Source organism: Danio rerio, chromosome 5 (assembly GCF_052040795.2).
Source record: "Danio rerio strain M-AB ecotype USA chromosome 5, GRCz13ab, whole genome shotgun sequence".
In the NCBI taxonomy this organism is placed as follows: Eukaryota; Metazoa; Chordata; class Actinopteri; order Cypriniformes; family Danionidae; genus Danio; species Danio rerio.
The window spans coordinates 16,125,001-16,145,385 of NC_141025.1; the positions used below are offsets into that span (position 1 = coordinate 16,125,001).

Genomic DNA, 20,385 nt, shown 5'->3' on the forward strand with positions numbered 1-20,385 from the left:
GTTTCAGAGAGTTTACTGAGCATTGTGTGCTCTTTTGATGAGAATATTCATGGACGACGTAGAAGCACAGACATACAAGTTTTTTTCATTGTGAGAGGTTTATAAGTGCATAGTTCTTTTCATAACCAAATGTATATTTGAATGAACGTTGTTGTTTAAAAAAAAACCCAATTAATTTCAAAAGGTTTGTTAAATACATTAACGTAACAAACCGCAGGTCTGTGCTTACCATAGAAAACATTCAGTGCAGCTTTTTGTATTCGCGTCAGGGCATTTTATGCAATTGTACAATGTGGTAATAACGTGTAGGACCATCTGTACAGTTTGCCTGGCACTGAACTGTTTTATACACTTTTGTACAGTTCCTTGGTCTTAAACCACGGTGTATCATTACACACATTACTTAGAGCGCGGCAATAACATAATGGACAGGGTGTCATTAAAGAACAACGGTGCACGCAGCGGAGCAAGTTCGAATCTCACATAGCGATCTAGTGTTTCTCTCTCTTTCTCTTTCTGCACCCCTCACATTTTTCTGTAGCTTATGTAAGAAGTGGCAGCTTTGTCTTTTGTAGGAAAATATATTCATATTTTAAGATGTAGGACATTGTTCATATGTATACATCTATTCACGCACAGATACACACTTTATACATTTTTGGAGTTCTTCAAAACTTCAAACTTCAAACAGAAGGATTACAATTTCAATAAGCCTTATAGCTATACTAGTCAACGCACATTTGTATTGTGGCCTTAAGAAATGAATGGGAGGAAAATTAAATGCATGAATAGTTACATAAGATATCCAAAATTTATCATTACTCATAATTTTTAATTACAATAAAAGGGAGGGTGGCATGTGTAATTTAATGAACTAACCCCTCTGTAAAGTCCATTGGTCTTTTTTTCTCAACGTGACTTTCTATGGGGATTCGTAAATTCGGCGATCTACTGAAAATGCCTTCAGGCATGCGCCGTGCGCGCACATTGACCCGCGGTTATCTTCAGGAGGTTGATTTAACTGATTCTTCATTCATTCATTTTCTTGTCCCTTTATTAATCCGGGGTCGCCACAGCGGAATGAACCGCCAACTTATCGAGCAAGTTTTTACACAGCGGATGCCCTTCCAGCCGCAACCCATCTCTGGGAAACATCCACACACTCTCATACACTACGGACAATTTAGCCTACCTAATTCACCTGTACCGCATGTCTTTGGACTGTGGGGGAAACCGGAGCACCCGGAGGAAACCCACGCGAAGACAGGGAAAACATGCAAACTCCCCACATTAACGTCAACTGAGACGAGAGTGGAACCAGCAACCTTCTTGCTGTGAGGCGACAGCACTACCTACTGCGCCACTGCCTTGCCCTTAACTGATTCTTATCAGCTGTTTTGGAACCGACATACTCGCGGTAAGCAGGTTTTGGGTTTATCAACCGAGAGTTGAGGGTTTAGCAGATGGTAAGTTATTTTGCTGCTTGTGCGTTAAATTTGGGCACTCAAGTGACCAAGCGAGAGAATACAGTCATTTTTCAAAGTAAAACATTTTTCAGACTCAGATAATAAAAAAAACTAAAATAACTAATGATTTCTTGTGCGGCCTGGTACCAATTAATCCAAAGACCGGTACCGGTCCACTGTCCGGTGGTTGAGGACCACTGTCATATTGAACTTTAGGTCCTAATCATAGAAGTAATGTAATCCACACCATATGCAGAGTACATAAGTGTCTCCATATGCACCGGACACTTGTAAACAGCCCATGCTTCTCGAAAAAACAGGATAGGTGAGCACACTTGACAAAGCACTTGAAGGACACACTCCTATATGTACAGTGTAAAAAGACAAACAAACAAACAAAACAACTTTTAAAGTGCTTCTTTTATCCTCACTTGTGAGTTGCTTTAAAAAAAAAAAAGCACAACATAGGCTCATTCTGAAAATGTAGCCATATACATTTCTGGAGATCGTGAATTATGTAGCTAGAGCTACATATGGCTGCACTTCATCTTTAAAACTGAACGCTACGGGGAGGTATGACACAGTTCCTTTTCTTACTTACCAGCTCACTGCTTGGACGGCTTTTTCACTACAACTAGTTTGTCCAGTAGCTCGAAATGTATGTCGGCAGATTTGAGACAGAGTGGAGTTTACCGCGACAACAGGGTTCGAGTCTGGCGAGGAACGGTTCCAGAAAGCAGGTAAGACAAAAACAAAAGCTAAAAAATAAAATAAACAAGTAAATAACAGGGTAAAAATGGGGTAAAATCTGAAAACACAGTAAAAATCACGAGGCTTTTCTTTTTCTTGATTGCTTTTTTTAAAACACTAGGATTGGGTTTAAGAAAGGGGGCGAGTGCTGGGTAATCTGTGCTTTTTAAAAGACTACTGGTTGGGTTTAGGGAAGGGGAGGGTGGGTCGGTCGGTTGGTCAGTCAGTAAATCAGTCAGTCAATAGTGGCATCTGGTGGATTTATGCGAGACCAGCAGGCACAAATGGCACTCGCTACAGAAATTTGTGTTTAAAAAAAATAAATAAATGTACACAACGGTCTATGGTGGAATCGCGAAAACAAAAACTGCACCAACAAAAAAAAAAAAAATGTAGCTCCTAGGACGTAATTTGCTCCCTCCTGTAATGCACATAGGGGTACATATTCAGAATAAGTCTGAGTAGAAAAAGCATCTACTAAGTGAATAAATGTAAAAGTAAAGCATTAAAACTTTTTAGCCTAACTTTTGGCCATTTTCTTCAGAGTCTGGACAGAAAGTAGCCCCTTTTTTTATGAAAAAAAAAAAACCTGATGTAGACCTCAGAGAGCACCACAAAATAATAAAAGAAACAGTTCACGACCCTTCTATTTAAATAAATGCAACTCGGCTTAATATTTCATCTAACACCGAAAGCGTCAATGTTTTTAATTCAGTTTAAGTATCCGAATACTTCTCGGGGTCACAGTATATAATGCATAAACAATCTATTAGCTTATTCCCAGCTTTCAAGCCATAGGCTGATTGTGGCGGCAGCCATGATTAAGAACCCTCCTAATTAAGTTCAATTCAACATCTCTGACTCTAGAACGATTCATATTTTAACACGAAGACACATCTGTGCGTGCTACATGTGTTTACGCCTGTAACTATAAACAGCAGAGAAGGGCCGCGCTCATCCCCTCAGGTTAAACAGAGAGAGCGCGATCCTGACACCAGTTAAGCAGTCAATAAATAACAGCGGCTCTATTAATTAAAGGCCTGCACTGTCAGCTGCGCTGGAACGCCAAGCATGAAAGTCTGCAATAACACCGGAAGACACAGATGAGGTCGATGTTTTTGGAGTTCCGGACTCCCAGCATGCCTTGCAGCATTGTTATTTGTTTCAAGAGATGTATAGTTGTGCAGTTGGCCTGGAGTTATCTTGTGATGGTTATTACCTTGAAGAGCTTTTGACAAGGCCTTCATTAGAGAGTACAAGATGGGAGGGAGATGTAAGAGTCCTGTAAAACCAGACCTCACACTTCCATATGATTGAGCACTATGGGGCAATGAGTACACTAACGCATAATAGACCTGATCTGATTAGATAAAGTTTATTGCCATTAACAAAAACTTTATTAGAGCAAATGTGCACTGGAAATAAAGGGCTTTTCAAGGTCAGCTTTTGATGAAAAAGTAATAAGTAATATTGCACATTGTAAACTAGTAGTACAGCAGATAATATTGCACATAGATAGCATTCAAAGCAATTCAGATAGCATTCATACACTTTTTTAGATAGCAAATATATATTTCAAATACTTATTTATGATTTTAATTTTATTTACTTGTCATTTTAATGATTTTTTTATTATCAATAAAAATACAGTTTATAGCAAAATGATTAGCCCTCTGGGTTTGCTTTATTGTTTCCTAAATATTTACCAAGCGCTGTTTAACAGACAATAGTGACACATTTTTAAACATAATAGTTCTAAAAAGCTATTTTTTGCCTTTGCTATATTGACAGTTCGTCATAACTTTTGTTGAATAAGTAATACAAGTATAAACAACAAAATAAGCAATATTGCACATTGTAAATTGGTAGTAAAATAAGTAATATTGCACAACAATTGCAGATAGTATACCAAGCAATAACTGTTCATACACTTTTTAGACGGCAATATATATATATATATATATTTCATATGCTTTCATAATTTTTTTTTACAATTTCAATTTTATTTACGCGTTTTTTTTTAATGATTTCTTTATTTACCATCAATAAAAATACAGTTAAAGGCAAAATATACATTTTAATCTATCTATCTATATATATATATATATATATATATATATATATATATATATATATATATATATATATATATATATATATATATACATATATATATATATATACATATATATATATATATATATATACATATATATATATATATATATACATATATATATATATATACATATATATATATACATATACATATACATATATATATACATATATATATATATACATATACATATACATATATATATATATATATATATATATATATATATATATATATATATATATATATATATATACATACACATACTGTATATTTACACACACATATATACATACATATACATATATATACATATATACACATATATACACACACACACACACACACACACACACACACATACACATACACATATATATATAACAAAATAATTATTATTAATAAAGAAATGTTTTAATACCAATTTTTCACCAAAATGGCAAATATATACTTAATAGGTTTTATATTTTAACCTGTTTAATGAATAAATACATATTAAACTAATCATAAAACAGAGAATGAAAGCACAAATAATGCTATCCAATGTTTTTAGCTGAATGAACTACTGCTTTTAATCACGCCAGCTTTGTTGATGCTCTCACGAGTGTCATTTAATTAATAATTTTGTGTTTGTATTGACCTTATTCAGCAATGCAGAAGTGCCCTTGTTTTTTGCGATTGTATGAGAACTTCCGATAAGGCATTTGCAGAAGAAGTTTTAATTTTCAGCAACCCGGTTAAAGCACTTCTGGTGAACTGTGTGTCGTTATAAAAATCGATGTGTTTAACGTCTGTTTTTCTTAAAAATTAACGATATTCACTGCCTGATTGATATAAAAAATAAAGTGGCTATCAGAATGTACAAGAAGCACTGCATTAAAACACAATTTTTCCACAGCATGTCTTTAAAATATAAAAATGTATTTTAATCCAATATTTTCTGGAGTTACTGCGCTACTCTGCTGACGGCATGAGCATATAAATGGCTTTTCATCTCGTTTTACACTTGAACAACTAAATGAATGCTTGAGTCTATTTAACTGATTATATTTTAATTGCATTACAACATTAATGCAGTAAAAGAAACTGCATAAAACAGAAAAAAAAGTCACATCAATAATTCATCAGAAGTTTATTGGTAGGGGAAAAACACTAGTTGCGCATATACCCTTTTCAGTTGCCTATGGAAGAAATGACTAGGAATGATTTTTAATGTCTTAAAATTAATGAAAGTGAATGAGGCCGGAAGTTTGGAGCCAAAAAAGATTCCAATGGCTGTGCCCAATCGTACGTGAAGAACAAGGTCAATAACATTGGTAGCATTTTTGGATTGTTAAAGAAACAGGAAGCTGAATATGGAGCTCTGCGGGGGAAAAGGATAACAGCAGTATTGAAGCTCAGTGTTTGGTCTGGCTGCAGGGCTGCAGGTAGATGAAGCATGGTAAATGTATATCGAGTGACAGTTCAGACTCTCTCAAGTGAAGAACTGGCAGACTGGAGAGTGAAACATGAATCAGGATGCAATAAAAGCCAGGATAGAGCAATACTCTCACTCTCTGCTCTCTGTTGCCTGCTTGACTGCACAACTAACACATCCCTGTACAGTCAGAATCAATTTCGTTGAAAGGAACACTTTTTCATTTTAGGAAATAGGCTCATTTTACAATTGCCCTAGAGTTAAACAGTTAAGTTGTACTTACTCAACTCATTCAATCATTTATTTTCCTTCAGCTTAGTCCCTTATTTATCAGGGGCCGCCGCAGCGGAATGAACTGCCAAATAATCCAGCATATGCTTTACATAGTGGATGCCCTTCCAGGCGCAACCCAGTACTGGGAAACACCCTTTAACTTTTGCATTCACACACACACACACACACACTCACACTCACACACTCACACACTCACACACTCACACACTCACACACTCACACACTCACACACTCACACACTCACACACTCACACACTCACACACTCACACACTCATACACTCAGACTAATTTAGATCATCCAATTCACCTATAGCGCATGTCTTTTGACTGTGGGGAAAACCAGGGCACCTAGAGAAAACCCACGGCAACACGAGGAAAACATGCAAACTCCGCACAGAAATGCCAACTGGCCCAGCTGAGACTCAAACCAGTCACCTTCTTGTTGTGAGGCGACAGTGACTAACCACTAAGCCATCGTGACACCCAACTTAACTATTATTATTAATTCATTATTATTATTATTAACTATTAAAAACAATCAGTTACTAATTAGATAATTACAATTGTAATTAATTTATTTTTCTAATTACTTTGTCTGCAAATTTATTTCCTCAATAAGTAAATTAATGACTCAATGCTACTTAAAATCCTGATGAATCTCAATGAAAAAAATAGACAATTACTAAATCTAATTAAATGTTTCAAAGTTATGACACAAAATTGCATACATATTATATATTATCTTTAATTTCTTAATCATGTGCAACTGTCAGCCAAATGTAAAAATTGTTAAAAATCGTTATAAATACAGGTCACGGTTTCGGTATCATACGGGATGTACTATGTTTAGAAAAAAAATTCAAAGAACAATAAACATATTAATTGGGTAACAAACACCTGACAATACAACAGGCTTCACACATATGGCAGTAGATCTGCATGTTCTCGCATTAATTAAATAAAAGTAGGGCATTTTGAAAACTGAATGTTTAAATAAAATTAAAAAATAGAGTAAAAGCTTAAATGTCCTCTTTTTCCAATTTACATATTGACTCAGTTTATAATTCTAATAATTGTCAACACATCTTAATAATTGAGCACTTTACATTATGCTTGCATTAATAAGACAACTACATTTTTGGTACCAGTGATTCCAGAGAGCTCAGTTATCAGTACCATCATAGTAAATGAAACTTAAGCAAAGTGAGACCGTTCAGCTCTTCTCTCTTAATTCAACATGAACAGTACATAGAGAAGAAAAGTTTTCTTTGCAGACAGCGGGTAAACAGAATGAATATATAGTGGGAGTGATCGGGTGCGGAATTGTAACGGATGTGCACAACTATAGGCTGTATGTCTGAGTCTATATGGGACACCTTTGGGTCGCTGATGGAACCTCGATCCACCACTGGTTGTGATCACTGACCTAGGCTATCCTTGCAATGGCAACATTTTTTCGAATTATTATTAGAAAATTATTGCCATTTTTTTGGTGTCTGTTGAAACAGTGTGCGGTGTTTTGGCCTCACCTATGCGTTTGCACTTTATCTCCTTCACTTGCCATACAGAAACACACAGAAACTCTACACACAGCGACACGTGAGAAAACATTATTTAAACAGATTTAAGTACTAAGAGGTGCTTGGACAGGTCTTCGCACATGCAGTTCATGTGAAAGGTAATCAGAAGAGTACAAAAGCGAAACTTTCTTGCTTTGCTGCAGTTGTATTTATCACCAAACCAATACTAATAGGTATGCATCAAAGGGTGCATCGAACCATGGGAGGACAACAGAACGATACAATTATTTTACAAAGAACTGTTGCATATATTTATATATATATATATATATATATATATATATATATATATATATATATATATATATATATATATATATATATATTACCTAAAATTAAAAAGATCTTATCCACTGAAAAACTAAAGTAAAGGTTAAGCAATGTATTTACAGTAACTAATTGCTTTGTAACTTATTACACCCAACAATGCTGCCAACAAACATTAAATCCAAGTTACACGTCGCAATGACAGGTAGCGCAAACTCTGTGATTGGTCAGCTGGTATTGGTGACAAATGTGGGTGGTGGTTAGAGCCACGAGCCCGATGGAGCAAGTGTTTACAAGTCTCAAGTCCTGTGAAGGAGCTCAAAATCAAAACTTTTGTTTTGTGTTTACCTAATAATTTAAAGTTGTTGCACGTCCGCCGGTTCCTGCCTCTGAATGAGCTAATTTGAGGTACAGTACTTGTATATTAAGATACATTTTGCGTTTGTTTACATTTTTTTTTAACCTCTCCAAAGAAACGAGACACAGAGGAACATAAAAACCTACTACCTGCTAATGTTTTGGAAGTGTTATTGCAGAGCAACACAAACAGCATGCTAAAGTATAAATGCATGACTATGCACAAGGCAGGCGCCATGTGTCACGCTGATCAATCGACGCAGAACTATAAAACAACCTCAATGTGTAAGATATTTAACTTTTCAATTTTCAATTTAATTTCATCTATATAGCACATTTAAAAACAACAATCATTGACCAAAGTGCTTTACAATGTCAGAAAAATAAATACATAAATAAATTAAAAACCCTGTATCGTACTAAAAAAAAACTCAACTTGAAGTGAACACAAAAGGTATACAAGTGTGTCTTAAGCAAGACCAACAGTTTGAGCACTTCTTATAAGAGTGGGAAACCTCTTCCATAAATTTGGAGCAGCCACAAAAAAAGGCTCGGTAACTTTTTTTTTCAAACTTTGCCCTCTGAACATCTAGGAAAACCTGATTTGATCACATCAGAGCTTTAACAGGTGTGTAAATCTGTAGAATGTGTAAAGGCTCAGTCAAATAAGCTCAGTAAAAGAGTTGCAAATCCCCCAAAGAAAATCAGCAAAAACTCAACATAATTATTTATCTTAACATAACTAAACAATTTCCATTTTAATGTGCGACTCAAAAGACCAAATCACTGAATTACAGAATACTATAACTCATTAGAATTTCTCAATCCTAAAATTGGCATCAGCATTTTAAACTGAATGTATTGTATTGCTCTAACAGAGAACCGCAGAGCACTGATATAAGATGCGTGTGATGAAGCCGTGATGTGTGCAGTCTCTCACCTCCTCCATGTGTTGTGTAGGGTGGGCCAGGAGAGTGGATCCGAGCCGGGACTCCAGCAGAGAGCACTGACAGAAGCCCACGCTGCCTGTGTGGAGAGAGTCTGTCACTGCACTGCGGCCTTCAGACAGATCCCACACGCACACCCGCATGTCCCGACCCTGGCTGGCACACAAACGCAGACCCTTAAAATAACAGATTTATCTGTATCTATTTCCCTGAGGGGGAAAAAAAGAGGAACATGAAATGCAGAGCCTGGATTAAAGTCACAGTGCAAATCTGAATAAAATAAAATGCACTTAATAATAAATAATAATACCAATTGTAAACATGTAGTAAAATAAGTAATAAAGAACGTACATCACTTTTTTAACAACATGGTAACTATATTCTTAATATACTTCATTTTTAGCAAATTTAAATTGTATGCACTTAGTATTTTTATGATATATAATTTATTGTATATTAAAATGCATATAATTAAAAAAGAGATGGTGTGGACCTGCGTGGGCGTGAGCTAAAAACAGAAAAATAATATATGTTGAGAGGTGCATGTACGTATGTGGCAGAGTTTGCTTAATTTGGACAAAGATGGACAAACTAATACATTTTAAAGAAACTTAGTCTTTGAAAACATTTCTTTCTTTAAATGTTATAAACAAAACATCTGGATCTGGTCGCATATCTGGAAGAATTGTTTGTTCTTTAAAATTGCTCATTGTAATCTGGTGTTTCAATATTACATTCAGAGCTTGTCCATGCTGAATATAACTTTAATAAAATAAATCATTTTAAAGATGGCAGTACTGTCTTACATACACTCATCAGCCATTTTATTAGGTACACCTTACTAGAACTAGGTTGGACCCCCTTTTGCCTTCAGAACTGCCTTAATCCTTTGTGACAGATTCAACAAGTTTCAGGAAATGTTCCTCATAGATTTTGGTCCATATTGACATGATAGCCTCATGCAGTTGCTGCAGATTTGTCAGCTGCACATCCATGATGTGAATCTCCAGTTTCACCTCATCCCAATGGTGCTCTATTGGATTGAGATCTGGTGACTGGAGGCCATTTGAGTTCAGTGAACTGAAGAAACCAGTCTGAGATGATTCACACTTTATTACATGGCACGTTTTTCTGCTGTAAGTAGCCATCAGAAGATGTGTACACAGTGGTCATAAAGGGATGGATATGGTCAGCAACAATACTCAAGTAGGCTGTGGCGTTGACACGATGCTATATTGGTACTAATTGGTAGCCTCAGTTTCCTGTTCTTAGCTGACAGGAGTGAAACCCGGTGTGGTCTGCTGCTGCTGTAGCTCATTCATTTCAAGGTTCGATGTGTTGTGCATTTAGAGATTGTGCATTCCTCGGTTGTAACGAGTGGTTTTGAGTTCCTGTTGCCTATCAGCTCAAACCAGTCTGGCCATTTTCCTCTGATCTCTGGCATCAACATAGCATTTGTGCCAACAGAACTGCTGCTCACTGGATATTTTCTCTTTTTCAGACCATCCTCTGTAAACTAGGGATGGGAAGATTAACCGATATGTATCGATACGTGGTCATGCGCGTGCACGATGCGAGTGCATCGGTTGAGCAGCAGAGGATGAATGAAATTTTGGAAGCAAATCGAGATGCATCGGTTTTTGCGAGATGCATCGATTTTTCCGAGATACAGCTCATATTTTTAATATAGAATGTATTTTTTATTTATTAACAAGTGTTGTCAACCTGTTTTGGCGCATAATTTAATCGACCTACATAAAGTAAGCCTTAGCAACGGATTTGCGGATGTGCACACACTACAACTCAGTGTATCAGGTGTGCGGATGAAGCTAGTGGTGCGCCCTCAGAAAGCACGAGAAGCAAAACAAACATTTTATTCCCCACTGAGTTTTAAATCTAAAGTATGGCAAGCAACATTATGGATTTAAGGATGGACGACATGACAGGACAGATGCAATTTGCAAAATGTGCCGCGCATCTGTAAAATACGCGGGCAGTATGACTAATCTGATATCTCACTTGAAGCGGCGCCACGGTGTTGTTGTGAAAGCATCTTCCAGTGTTCCTGCATCCCCGGCTTTCGCACTGCTTCAACCAGCTCCAAAAGTGGTGAGAAAAGCATTGCAAGTTTTTTTTTTTCCGTGCGCAACAGTTCTGCTCGCTCTACGCCAATAACGGATGTTATTGCATTGTTCATCTGCAAAGATAATCAGCCTAGTGTCACGGAGAACGAAGGTTTTAAACACCTCCTCCTGTTAATTTTTATTTAATAATAATAATAATAATAATATTAATAATAATAATGATAAAAATAATTGGGTGTCACGGTGGCACAGTGGGTAGTTTGACCACCTCACAGCAAGAAGATTGCTGGTTTGTTATATTTTTATTAGCCTGTTGTTTACAGTAACAGTGATGTTTCAAAGCAGCATAACACTGCTAGTTCACAACCTTAAGTTTTGAATAATCAGTGGCAAAATATCTTTGTAAAACTTGTTTTCATAGTTGAAAAGTTAAATCACAATTCTTGTTGTGCAATGCTAAATTTATTTATGTTGAAAGAGTGCAAATATATACATATTTTTTAATATATATATTGCACTTATACATTCTGTTTATCTTAAAAATACTTAAATAATATGTGCTATATTATCTAAAATGGCCCTCTACTGTAAACTGACACTCTGGCTCTGAGAGAAAAGCCAGTTTGTAAAAAAAAGTCTTGGTTTTGCTTGGTTTATAAATAATCAAACTCATTCAATGGCACAGCATCCTCTTTCACATCATCTCATAAACTTGATCTAATTAGTTAGTGCTGAAATATCGCATCGTATCGTGATATGGGTGTGAATCGTATCGTGTTGCATCGCAATATGTCACAAATGTATCGCTAATATATCGGATCGTATTCTTTGTATCGAGATGCGTATCGGATCGGCATTATAGCTTAGATGCCCAACCCTACTGTAAACCCTAGAGATTGTTGTGTGTGAAAATCCCAGTAGATCAGCAGTTTCTGAAATACTTAGTCCAGCCCATCTGGCACCAACAATTATGTCGCATTCAAAGTCAATTAAATCCCCTTTCTCCCCCATTCAGATGCTCGGTTTAAACGCAGCAGATCATCTTGACCATGTCTACATGCCCAAATACATCGGGTTGCTGCCATGTGTTTGGTTGATTAGCCATAAATTTGCGTTAACAAGCAGTTGGACAGGTGTACCTAATAAAGTGGCCAGTGATTGTACAGTCCAAACATAAACAAAAGCATAAAAACTCAAATTCAAATGGGAAAAAAACTTCCAAAATTCCAATCAAATCTCATTGTAAAGTCCCTAAAGGTTCCCACCCCTAATGATCATGTGATAATAATGATGTCACTCTCCTCTACCTGATGAGGCAGCTTCTGCTGTTGTTGAAGGTGTTAAGCCAGATTACAGAGTTCCCAGCATGGCTCTCTAAAACACGTTCTGCTCTCCTGGTGCTCAGGTTCCACACATGGACTGCACCTTTACCTGACCTAAACCACACAAACACGAAGATCACATTAAAGGGATAGTTCACCAAAAAATTCTAATTTACTCACGATTTTCTCAACCCTCAAGTGGTTTCAAACTTTAATGAATTTCTTTCTTCTGTAAAACACAAAAGAAGATATAAAAAAAAGCCTTGAACAAGTAAATGGTGGGTTAATTAAAGATTTTTAAATTTTGGGTGAACTATCCCTTTAAAAAGAGGGTGTTAAATGTATAGTTCACCCAAAAATGAACATTGTCGTTATTTATTCACCCACCAAGCTTGTATGATTTTTTTTTCTTTTGCTCAATATAAAATAAGATCCTTGACAAATGTTAACCAGACAATTGTCAGTACCCACTAATACACAATTACACAGTTTGTTTTTTACTTTGGAAGTCGATGGGTACCTTTAACTGTTGATTTAACTGTAAAAGCTCAGTAAATGTTGATCTTTCTGTGAGCTATTCTACCATAAGGGGAAAAAGTCATTTAATACTTTAGTACCAACCCAGAGTAGAGAAGTGGTGGTCTATCTCCACCACAGCAGAAGTGAAGCGCATTCACTGAGGCACCCGAACCCCTCAGGATGTACAACGGGTCAGGAGGAGGACGGGCCATCACCACAGCAAATGCAACATCCCTGATATGTATCCTACAGAAACTAAATAAATAAATCTAAAATTAATGGCAATAGCAATAAGCGGTCCATAAATTCTTCACTAAAGGATTAACAAAAATAAACAAATAAATAAAAATAAAAAAATATATAAATAAAAAGAATTTGATAAACAAAAAAGTAAATAAACAAGTAAAAAATTAACTAAAGGAAAAAGTAATTAAATAAATAAGAAAGTAAATAAAAATTAAATAAGTAAATTAGTAAGAAAGTAAATAAAAAGAAAATTAAAAAGTAAATAATTAAATGAGTAAATAAGTAAATAATTAAGTAAATTAATTATAAGTGTAAATTAAAAGTAAATAAAGAAAAAGTAAATAAAAGTAAATAAGTAAACATGTAAATAAATAAGTAAAACAAATATGTTGAAAGACTTATTTGCTTTTTTGGCTAGAATAAAGGCAGTTTAAAATTTTTTTTTTTTAAATTGGGACAAAATTATTAACCCCTTTAAGGTTATTTTTTTCCCCCCGATAGTCTACAAAACAAACTATCATTATACAATAACTTGCCTAATTACTCTAACCTGCCTAGTTAACCTAATTAACTTAGTTAAGCCTTTAAATGTCACTTTAAGCTGTATAGAAGTGTTTTGAAAAACATCTAGTCAAATGTTATTTACTGTCATCATGGCAAAGATAAAATAAATCAGTTATTAGAAATAAGTTTTTAAACTGTTATGTTTAGAAATGTGTTGAAACAATCTTCTCTCCTTTAAACAGAAATTTGGGGGGGGGAGAAAATAAACGGGAGCTAATAATTCAGGGGGGCTAATAATTCTGACCTCAACTGTACATGAGATGTATGATTATAGATTATATAAATATATTAGAGATGTATGATTATTGCACAAAAATATGTACATTTAAAGCATGCAATTTTACACAATTAAAGATACTTCATTTTTAACTTGAATGCACATATAAATACATACAATATATCAAAGTATTTATAAACAAATATTTGACAAACCTGAAACCTGGGTTTTTAAAACTAAATTGTGCATGTCTGATAATGAATACTGTGAATCAAAGATTATACATATAAATACACAAATAATTAAGGTTAAACATAAAAAAAACATAACATAACATAACATTGTTTAAATAATTTCTATAAGAGAGAAATCAGGGCAGCAATATTTTTAATATTTGGCCTAAATAGAAATCACAAAACGGCAGATACATATAAATCATGGGAAACAATATATATATATATATATATATATATATATATATATATATATATATATATATATATATATATATATATATATATATATATATATATATATATATATATATATATATATATATATATATATATATATATATATATATATATTAATAATACAATAAAATATGACTAGAGTAATTTATCCACCACCTGACCAGCAATGGTGGAATTTGTTTTCACAACTTTCACATAACTATTAGCATGAGCCCATATGTAAACACTGACATCGCTCGGTTAACACTGTAAACACTAAATGCCTTTAGGCGAAAGGAAGATGTGATCATGTCATTTTTTTTCCTCATCTACCTTCTTCTTTGTGAAACCTCTTACTCAATACGTCATAAATCATGAGTGAGACAGCTTAATTACTGTAAACAGGCTGGAATCTGTCTTTTTCAATTTTTATTTTCATCAACAGCTAACAAAAAAAAAAAGCATTTCAAAGCACACGCGAGCGCAAACGGCTCTGCTGACTTCAGGGAGGGCCACAGTCGAGATGCAACAGACCGCAAAAAAATCTAGATGGAAATTAGATAATTAGATGTCAGTGACAAATCCCTTTCAAACGGCCGCAAAGAGCTAAATCTGTTGATGTCTTCATAAAAGAAAACATTAAAAACTTGACACATTGATGTGGTTTTAAACCTGTAGGATGGCTCAACCGACTTTAGAATTGTTTCTGATGCTTGCTTGACTGAGAAGTTTCATAATTAACCAGATTAATTATTTATTTAAATAGATTCACCATAAATTGTCATCAATTTTGGCTCATTTCCACTAGAGGGTTGTCATGATTAGGGTTGGGCTGAGAGACGATGCCACCGTCCATCACCGATGGCCAACAGACAACACGATGCTGAGCCGGCACACTCAGGCCCCGTTTACACTAATACATCTTAGTGTTAAAATTGCATTTTAGAACGAAAGTGATCCACATCCACGCCGTGTTTTACCTAGCATTTCTGAACAGCCCTCCGTGTGCTGAAATCGCACATCACGTGACCACACACTCTCACACAGCTACACAAACTGTCATGCGCTCGTCTGAGCTTCAGTGAGCATAGCATATCGGACAATTTATCAAGGATGTACCGCTGGATAGCGTCTCACTATAGTTGTTAAACGTGATATTCAGACATCCCAAGTCTCCCGGAAGTGCCGGGAGTCTCCCGCAAATGCTTAGAGACTCCCTAATGCCTGCAAATGAGTGATAATCTCCCAGAAATCTTGTGTCTCCCTCCCAGTTCTCAAATAAGTCCCTCACCACCGGATCCCTCGTCGCTCTTCAGATGCGTCGCGTGCACTCTGTCAAACACCACCGCCAACCCGCTTTTCACATGACGACGATGCCATCGTCCATCACGATGTTTCACATTAGACATCGTATGATGCAAAATTATTCGACATCGCCTAACCCTAGTCACTATAATGGAATTCTGTACCAATCGATACTAAAGTTTTAAAAACGTGTAACCACAGGGGACAGTGGAGTGTTTCAAAGTCATGTCGATGAGCTGGTTTGTCTATAAGCTGACATACCAACGATCCCCTGATGAATTGCGGCTTTAAAATGCTCAAGTATCCCTGTATTTGTGGTTATTAGGGCTGTGTGATTAGGGGAAAATATGTAATTGCAATTTTTTGACATATTGTGATTGCGATTTGATTTACAATTAAAGCTTAAAGCTGATTTTAGTTTAATTTAAGCTTCAGATAAACAATCTGTAAGCCATGGTAACAATTCTGTGACAGCTCTTAAAAATGACCTGTTTTTGTTCTGTGTCTGTGACTTAACCATAATATTCCCATATTACCAATGCTGTTTTTCTTTGATATTAATTCATCTATTAATGCTTCTAAAGCAGGAGATGGCACAATCCCACTTGTCAGCACTTTCCTGTTTGTTTGTTTTTTATTTATTGTGGTGTAGTTCAGTTGTGCAATTCTGATTGGGCAGAACGAAAGTGTGCTCACTCAATTGGCTAGTTATAAAGCCCCGGTCAGATCACACGATTTTTGCCACTATTTCCTTGACGTAGGATGTTGTGGGGAGTTGCAAGCGACAAATGTCATACCACAAGATTCAATCGTTTCTTCTCATGTAATGTGGCATACTTCATGACAACCAATACCATGTCTGCCGATACTATCGCAGAAAGACTAGCATGCATAATTTTCATCTTTCCAGAGCCGAAGAAAGGAGAAAAAAAAGCAAGCTCAAAGTAAATGTATGTTCTGCTATAATACATTATTTAGTTTATCTTGCCTAGGGCCCCTCAACCCTAAGGGCCAGCACTGACTTTACTACACGCAATATGACAATGGCATGCTATGTTGCTTAAATGTTTTGACAACATTTTGGACTTCTTTTAAAGAGCCCTATTACGGGTTTTTGAAAATGACCTTCCATGCAGTGTGTAACAGCTCTTAGAAAAGTGAAATATACAGCTAAGGCTTAAACCTGAAAGTGCACCGTGTTTAAAACTATTGACTAATCTATAAAAGTCAACTCATAGTGGTTCGAATTAATCGGATGTAACGAGTCTATAGCCATGTGGGTGTGACATTAATATGGAAATCAAGCCCCGCCCATTTGTTGCATGCTCAGATCCTTGAAAATTTAAACCCCCAGCCCCGCCCACAAACACTGAAGAAAGAAATGGAAGACAAACACTGTAGCAGATCCTGTCTAAATCAAGTCGCAGAGACACTGTGCTCTGAATTGTGAGGGAAAATTAGTGTTACTTTCCCTACCCAAAGATGAGGCTGTGAAGAGTCAGTGGTTGAAGTTTATTTTTGCAAAAATACCTCAGCATCTAATCGTCAGCCGTTAGTTAAAGGAAGCATCAGAAATGACTATTGATGTATGTACACAGTTCATGCGAGTACGATAAAAAAGTTGCCTCCTTGTTTTCTCTAGCCTGCAAACTGTCTTTAATTGTGTTTTGTTACTTGTAACTGCTTGTACTGTATCTGTTTAACTCTTTATATTGTCATATCGTGTCTAAACGCAACGCATGCTTTGTTTATGGATTTAAATGCAATTGTGAGCTCGCAATCTTCTGCCATTTGCCATTGCTATGGCCATCATCAGCAGTTTCTACACATGCAGAAACAGTTTCAAAACAGTTTCAAAATAGTTCAGCTTTTGCCACCTTGTGGATTAATATTAAATGTGTCACATGGTTAAGAATAGAGTTATAAGATGGTGTTTAACTGCATTGCTTTAATGCACTCCTGCATTGGGCTCACACATACACACTGCACTCTGACTTGTTGATAAGTCGTGGTCGACATTTCTTTCCATGTCACACTGAAGGCAGTCGACCAACGACAACAGACTGGGTCATCAGAACAATCAGTGCAGATTAGCATTGCGCTAAGGAGGGGAACAATTGAATCGCTAAATGAGTCATATGGGAGTCATTGGGATAATTAAGTAAGCATAAATGCATATTATAAGACAATGAAAGTGTTTTGCATGCATATCAGCCTGTTGTTAGAGACCCTCAAAACCAAAATATGACCCTTTTTAATGCATAATAGGGGCTCCTTAAACCACTCAATTCATGTGGATTTTTAAAATCTCTTAATGAATGTTTGTTTCAGGTTAAAAAAAACGAAAAAAATCAAATGAAGGATTAGAAATGTTTCAAATATCAAAAAAAGTATCTCAATTTGTGCTTTGTAGACAAACAAATTTCTAATAGGTTTGGAACTTCATGAGAGTGAGTAGCCTAAATAATGACAGAATTTTAATTTTAGAGTTAACTAGCCCTCTAACCATTAAAAAGGGAAGCAAAAAAAGAAGATGGCAGATAAAATTCAGCAAAATGAAGACAATTACACAAAAATATCCTTTGAGTGGCAACAGATATTGCTGATTTTAGATACGGAGCCGTCCTGCTTAATGAAGACCCTTCTGCTCAGTGTCATCTCTGCTCACCTCTGCCCTCCTGCTGAAACCAAACCCGCAGGTATTTTGGGGGAGCTCATTTCGGAAGGTTAGTGGTTAAATTGTGCATGTTAATCTGTCAAGCGGAGATTCTTCACTGCCCTACCTTCCTAATTAAGAGTCGAGCCCCTAGCCGCCCCAGATGAACCCCCTCACAAAGGGGACAGTCACTAAACGGCCCTCTGCTTTCCTACAGGAGAGGCAGTGGGATTAGAACCCGTGACTATCAGTCGCCATCAGGCCTGTATAGGAGCCAGACCCCGTCTACTGCACATATAGGGGCTGAAATGAGAACTCTGCTTTGACTGTCCAGCTCAACTCACAAAATGAGGCTATTTACTTTAGTTGTGCACTTAGAAAATGGTCAAGTACTTGTTTTCAATTACTTTCTTTAAAAAAATCAAGTTTATAATGTAAAGTAATGCACTATAGGACGAAATGAGAACGCAGCTTGGACTGTCCAGCTCAAATATACATCCCAAAATGAGGCTATTTACTTTTGTTGTGTGAAGGAATGTGCTATCGGAAGATCGCCTCTGTGACAGCAAGGTTTTCATAGGTTTAAAGAGGATTAACGTGCCCGTATTGTGAGGTTTGCTGCACCGGGGCTGTTTGACACACAGGTCTGGAAACGCATGTTCTCGTTGTGCAAACACAACGCATCAAAACATACCTCTGCAAATACAGTGTTGTCAGTCAGAGATGGAGAGAATTAAAGACATGGGATGAAGTGGAAAAACAGGCTGAAAATCTAGGCCAAAGAGTAAAGATCATGACTGCACTGGTAGATCAACTTTTTAGGGTGTTATTTTATGCATTTATTTATTTTTGAGATCTATTGACAGAGACAACATGGGTCAAAGGCGAGATAGGTCCTATTGTGTATGTAATCTGAGCTGCATCCAATGCTTTTTAATGCTCTCACCTAACCCCACCCCTAACCCTACCCGTCACAGTGACGTCACTCACTCCATTGAGTGCATCGTGTCTGACAATGCATTGCTGTGTGATGCAATCTCAGCTTGCATCATAAAGGCTGTATGCAGATACTATTGCATATTTTCCACCAAGATCCACACACATTGCTGTCTGTACAGGCAGGCGCGCTCACACACACTCACGCACACAGCAAAATGTGGAAGTTTTTTCTTTCCATTCATTGTGAGTTATTAAATTAAAATAACTATATAATAACTATATATATATATATAACACTTTCACCAGTCCTTACCAAGTGGTGCTCGCTGCAGAGCCATTTGAGGAGAGGTGAGCTCCAGAGAGGGGGAGCTTAAGCTTGAGCTCCACCTTTTTTGCACTTTTTCTACGAGTGATGTCACTGGGGGTAGGGTTAGAGGTGGGGTTGGTGTACGCATTAAAACAGCTTACAGGAGGAGGAGCGACAGCTCATGCTCCCCCTCTCTGGAGCTCACCTCTCCTCAAATGGCTCTGCAGCGAGCACCCTCTCGTCCTTACCACTTATTTGAGTCTAATACCCCATTTTATCATAAGAGCATGAATGAAATGTTCATGAAGATGAAACTGCCGAACTGCAGTTAAAATCACCCAAACTTTCAGGAAACTCTTACATAAAAGCACTCCACGTAAACACCTCAATTATATTACTGTCTATTAAGGGAAATAACTAGATTACAGATGTCCATGTAAGTATTCAGTAATGTATTCGAAGTAAGTGAAAGATCCAGAAGGGCATTCTGCTGATTTGATTCAGAAGGGCACTTTTTTTTGTCAGACAGCTCACTGGTCAGGTATACATCCTTAAATATCAAGGTGAAAGTCACCA

At 36.4% G+C, this 20,385-nt stretch overlaps 1 protein-coding gene across 4 annotated transcripts in view; it reads right to left on the minus strand.

The window, feature by feature from the left end:
• Positions 1-20,385, minus strand: part of gnb1l (guanine nucleotide binding protein (G protein), beta polypeptide 1-like) — a 68,906-nt gene that overhangs the window by 38,396 nt on the left and 10,125 nt on the right. For 2 of the 4 annotated variants that reach the window (XM_087251862.1, XM_087251861.1), the window contains exons 2-4: positions 13,226-13,378; positions 12,590-12,718; positions 9,192-9,350 (exon numbers count right to left, since the gene is read on the minus strand). In XM_087251862.1, the coding sequence (XP_087107988.1) occupies positions 9,192-9,341 (150 nt within the window). In that variant the 5' untranslated portion in view covers positions 9,342-9,350; positions 12,590-12,718; positions 13,226-13,378. 4 annotated transcript variants of the gene reach the window in all.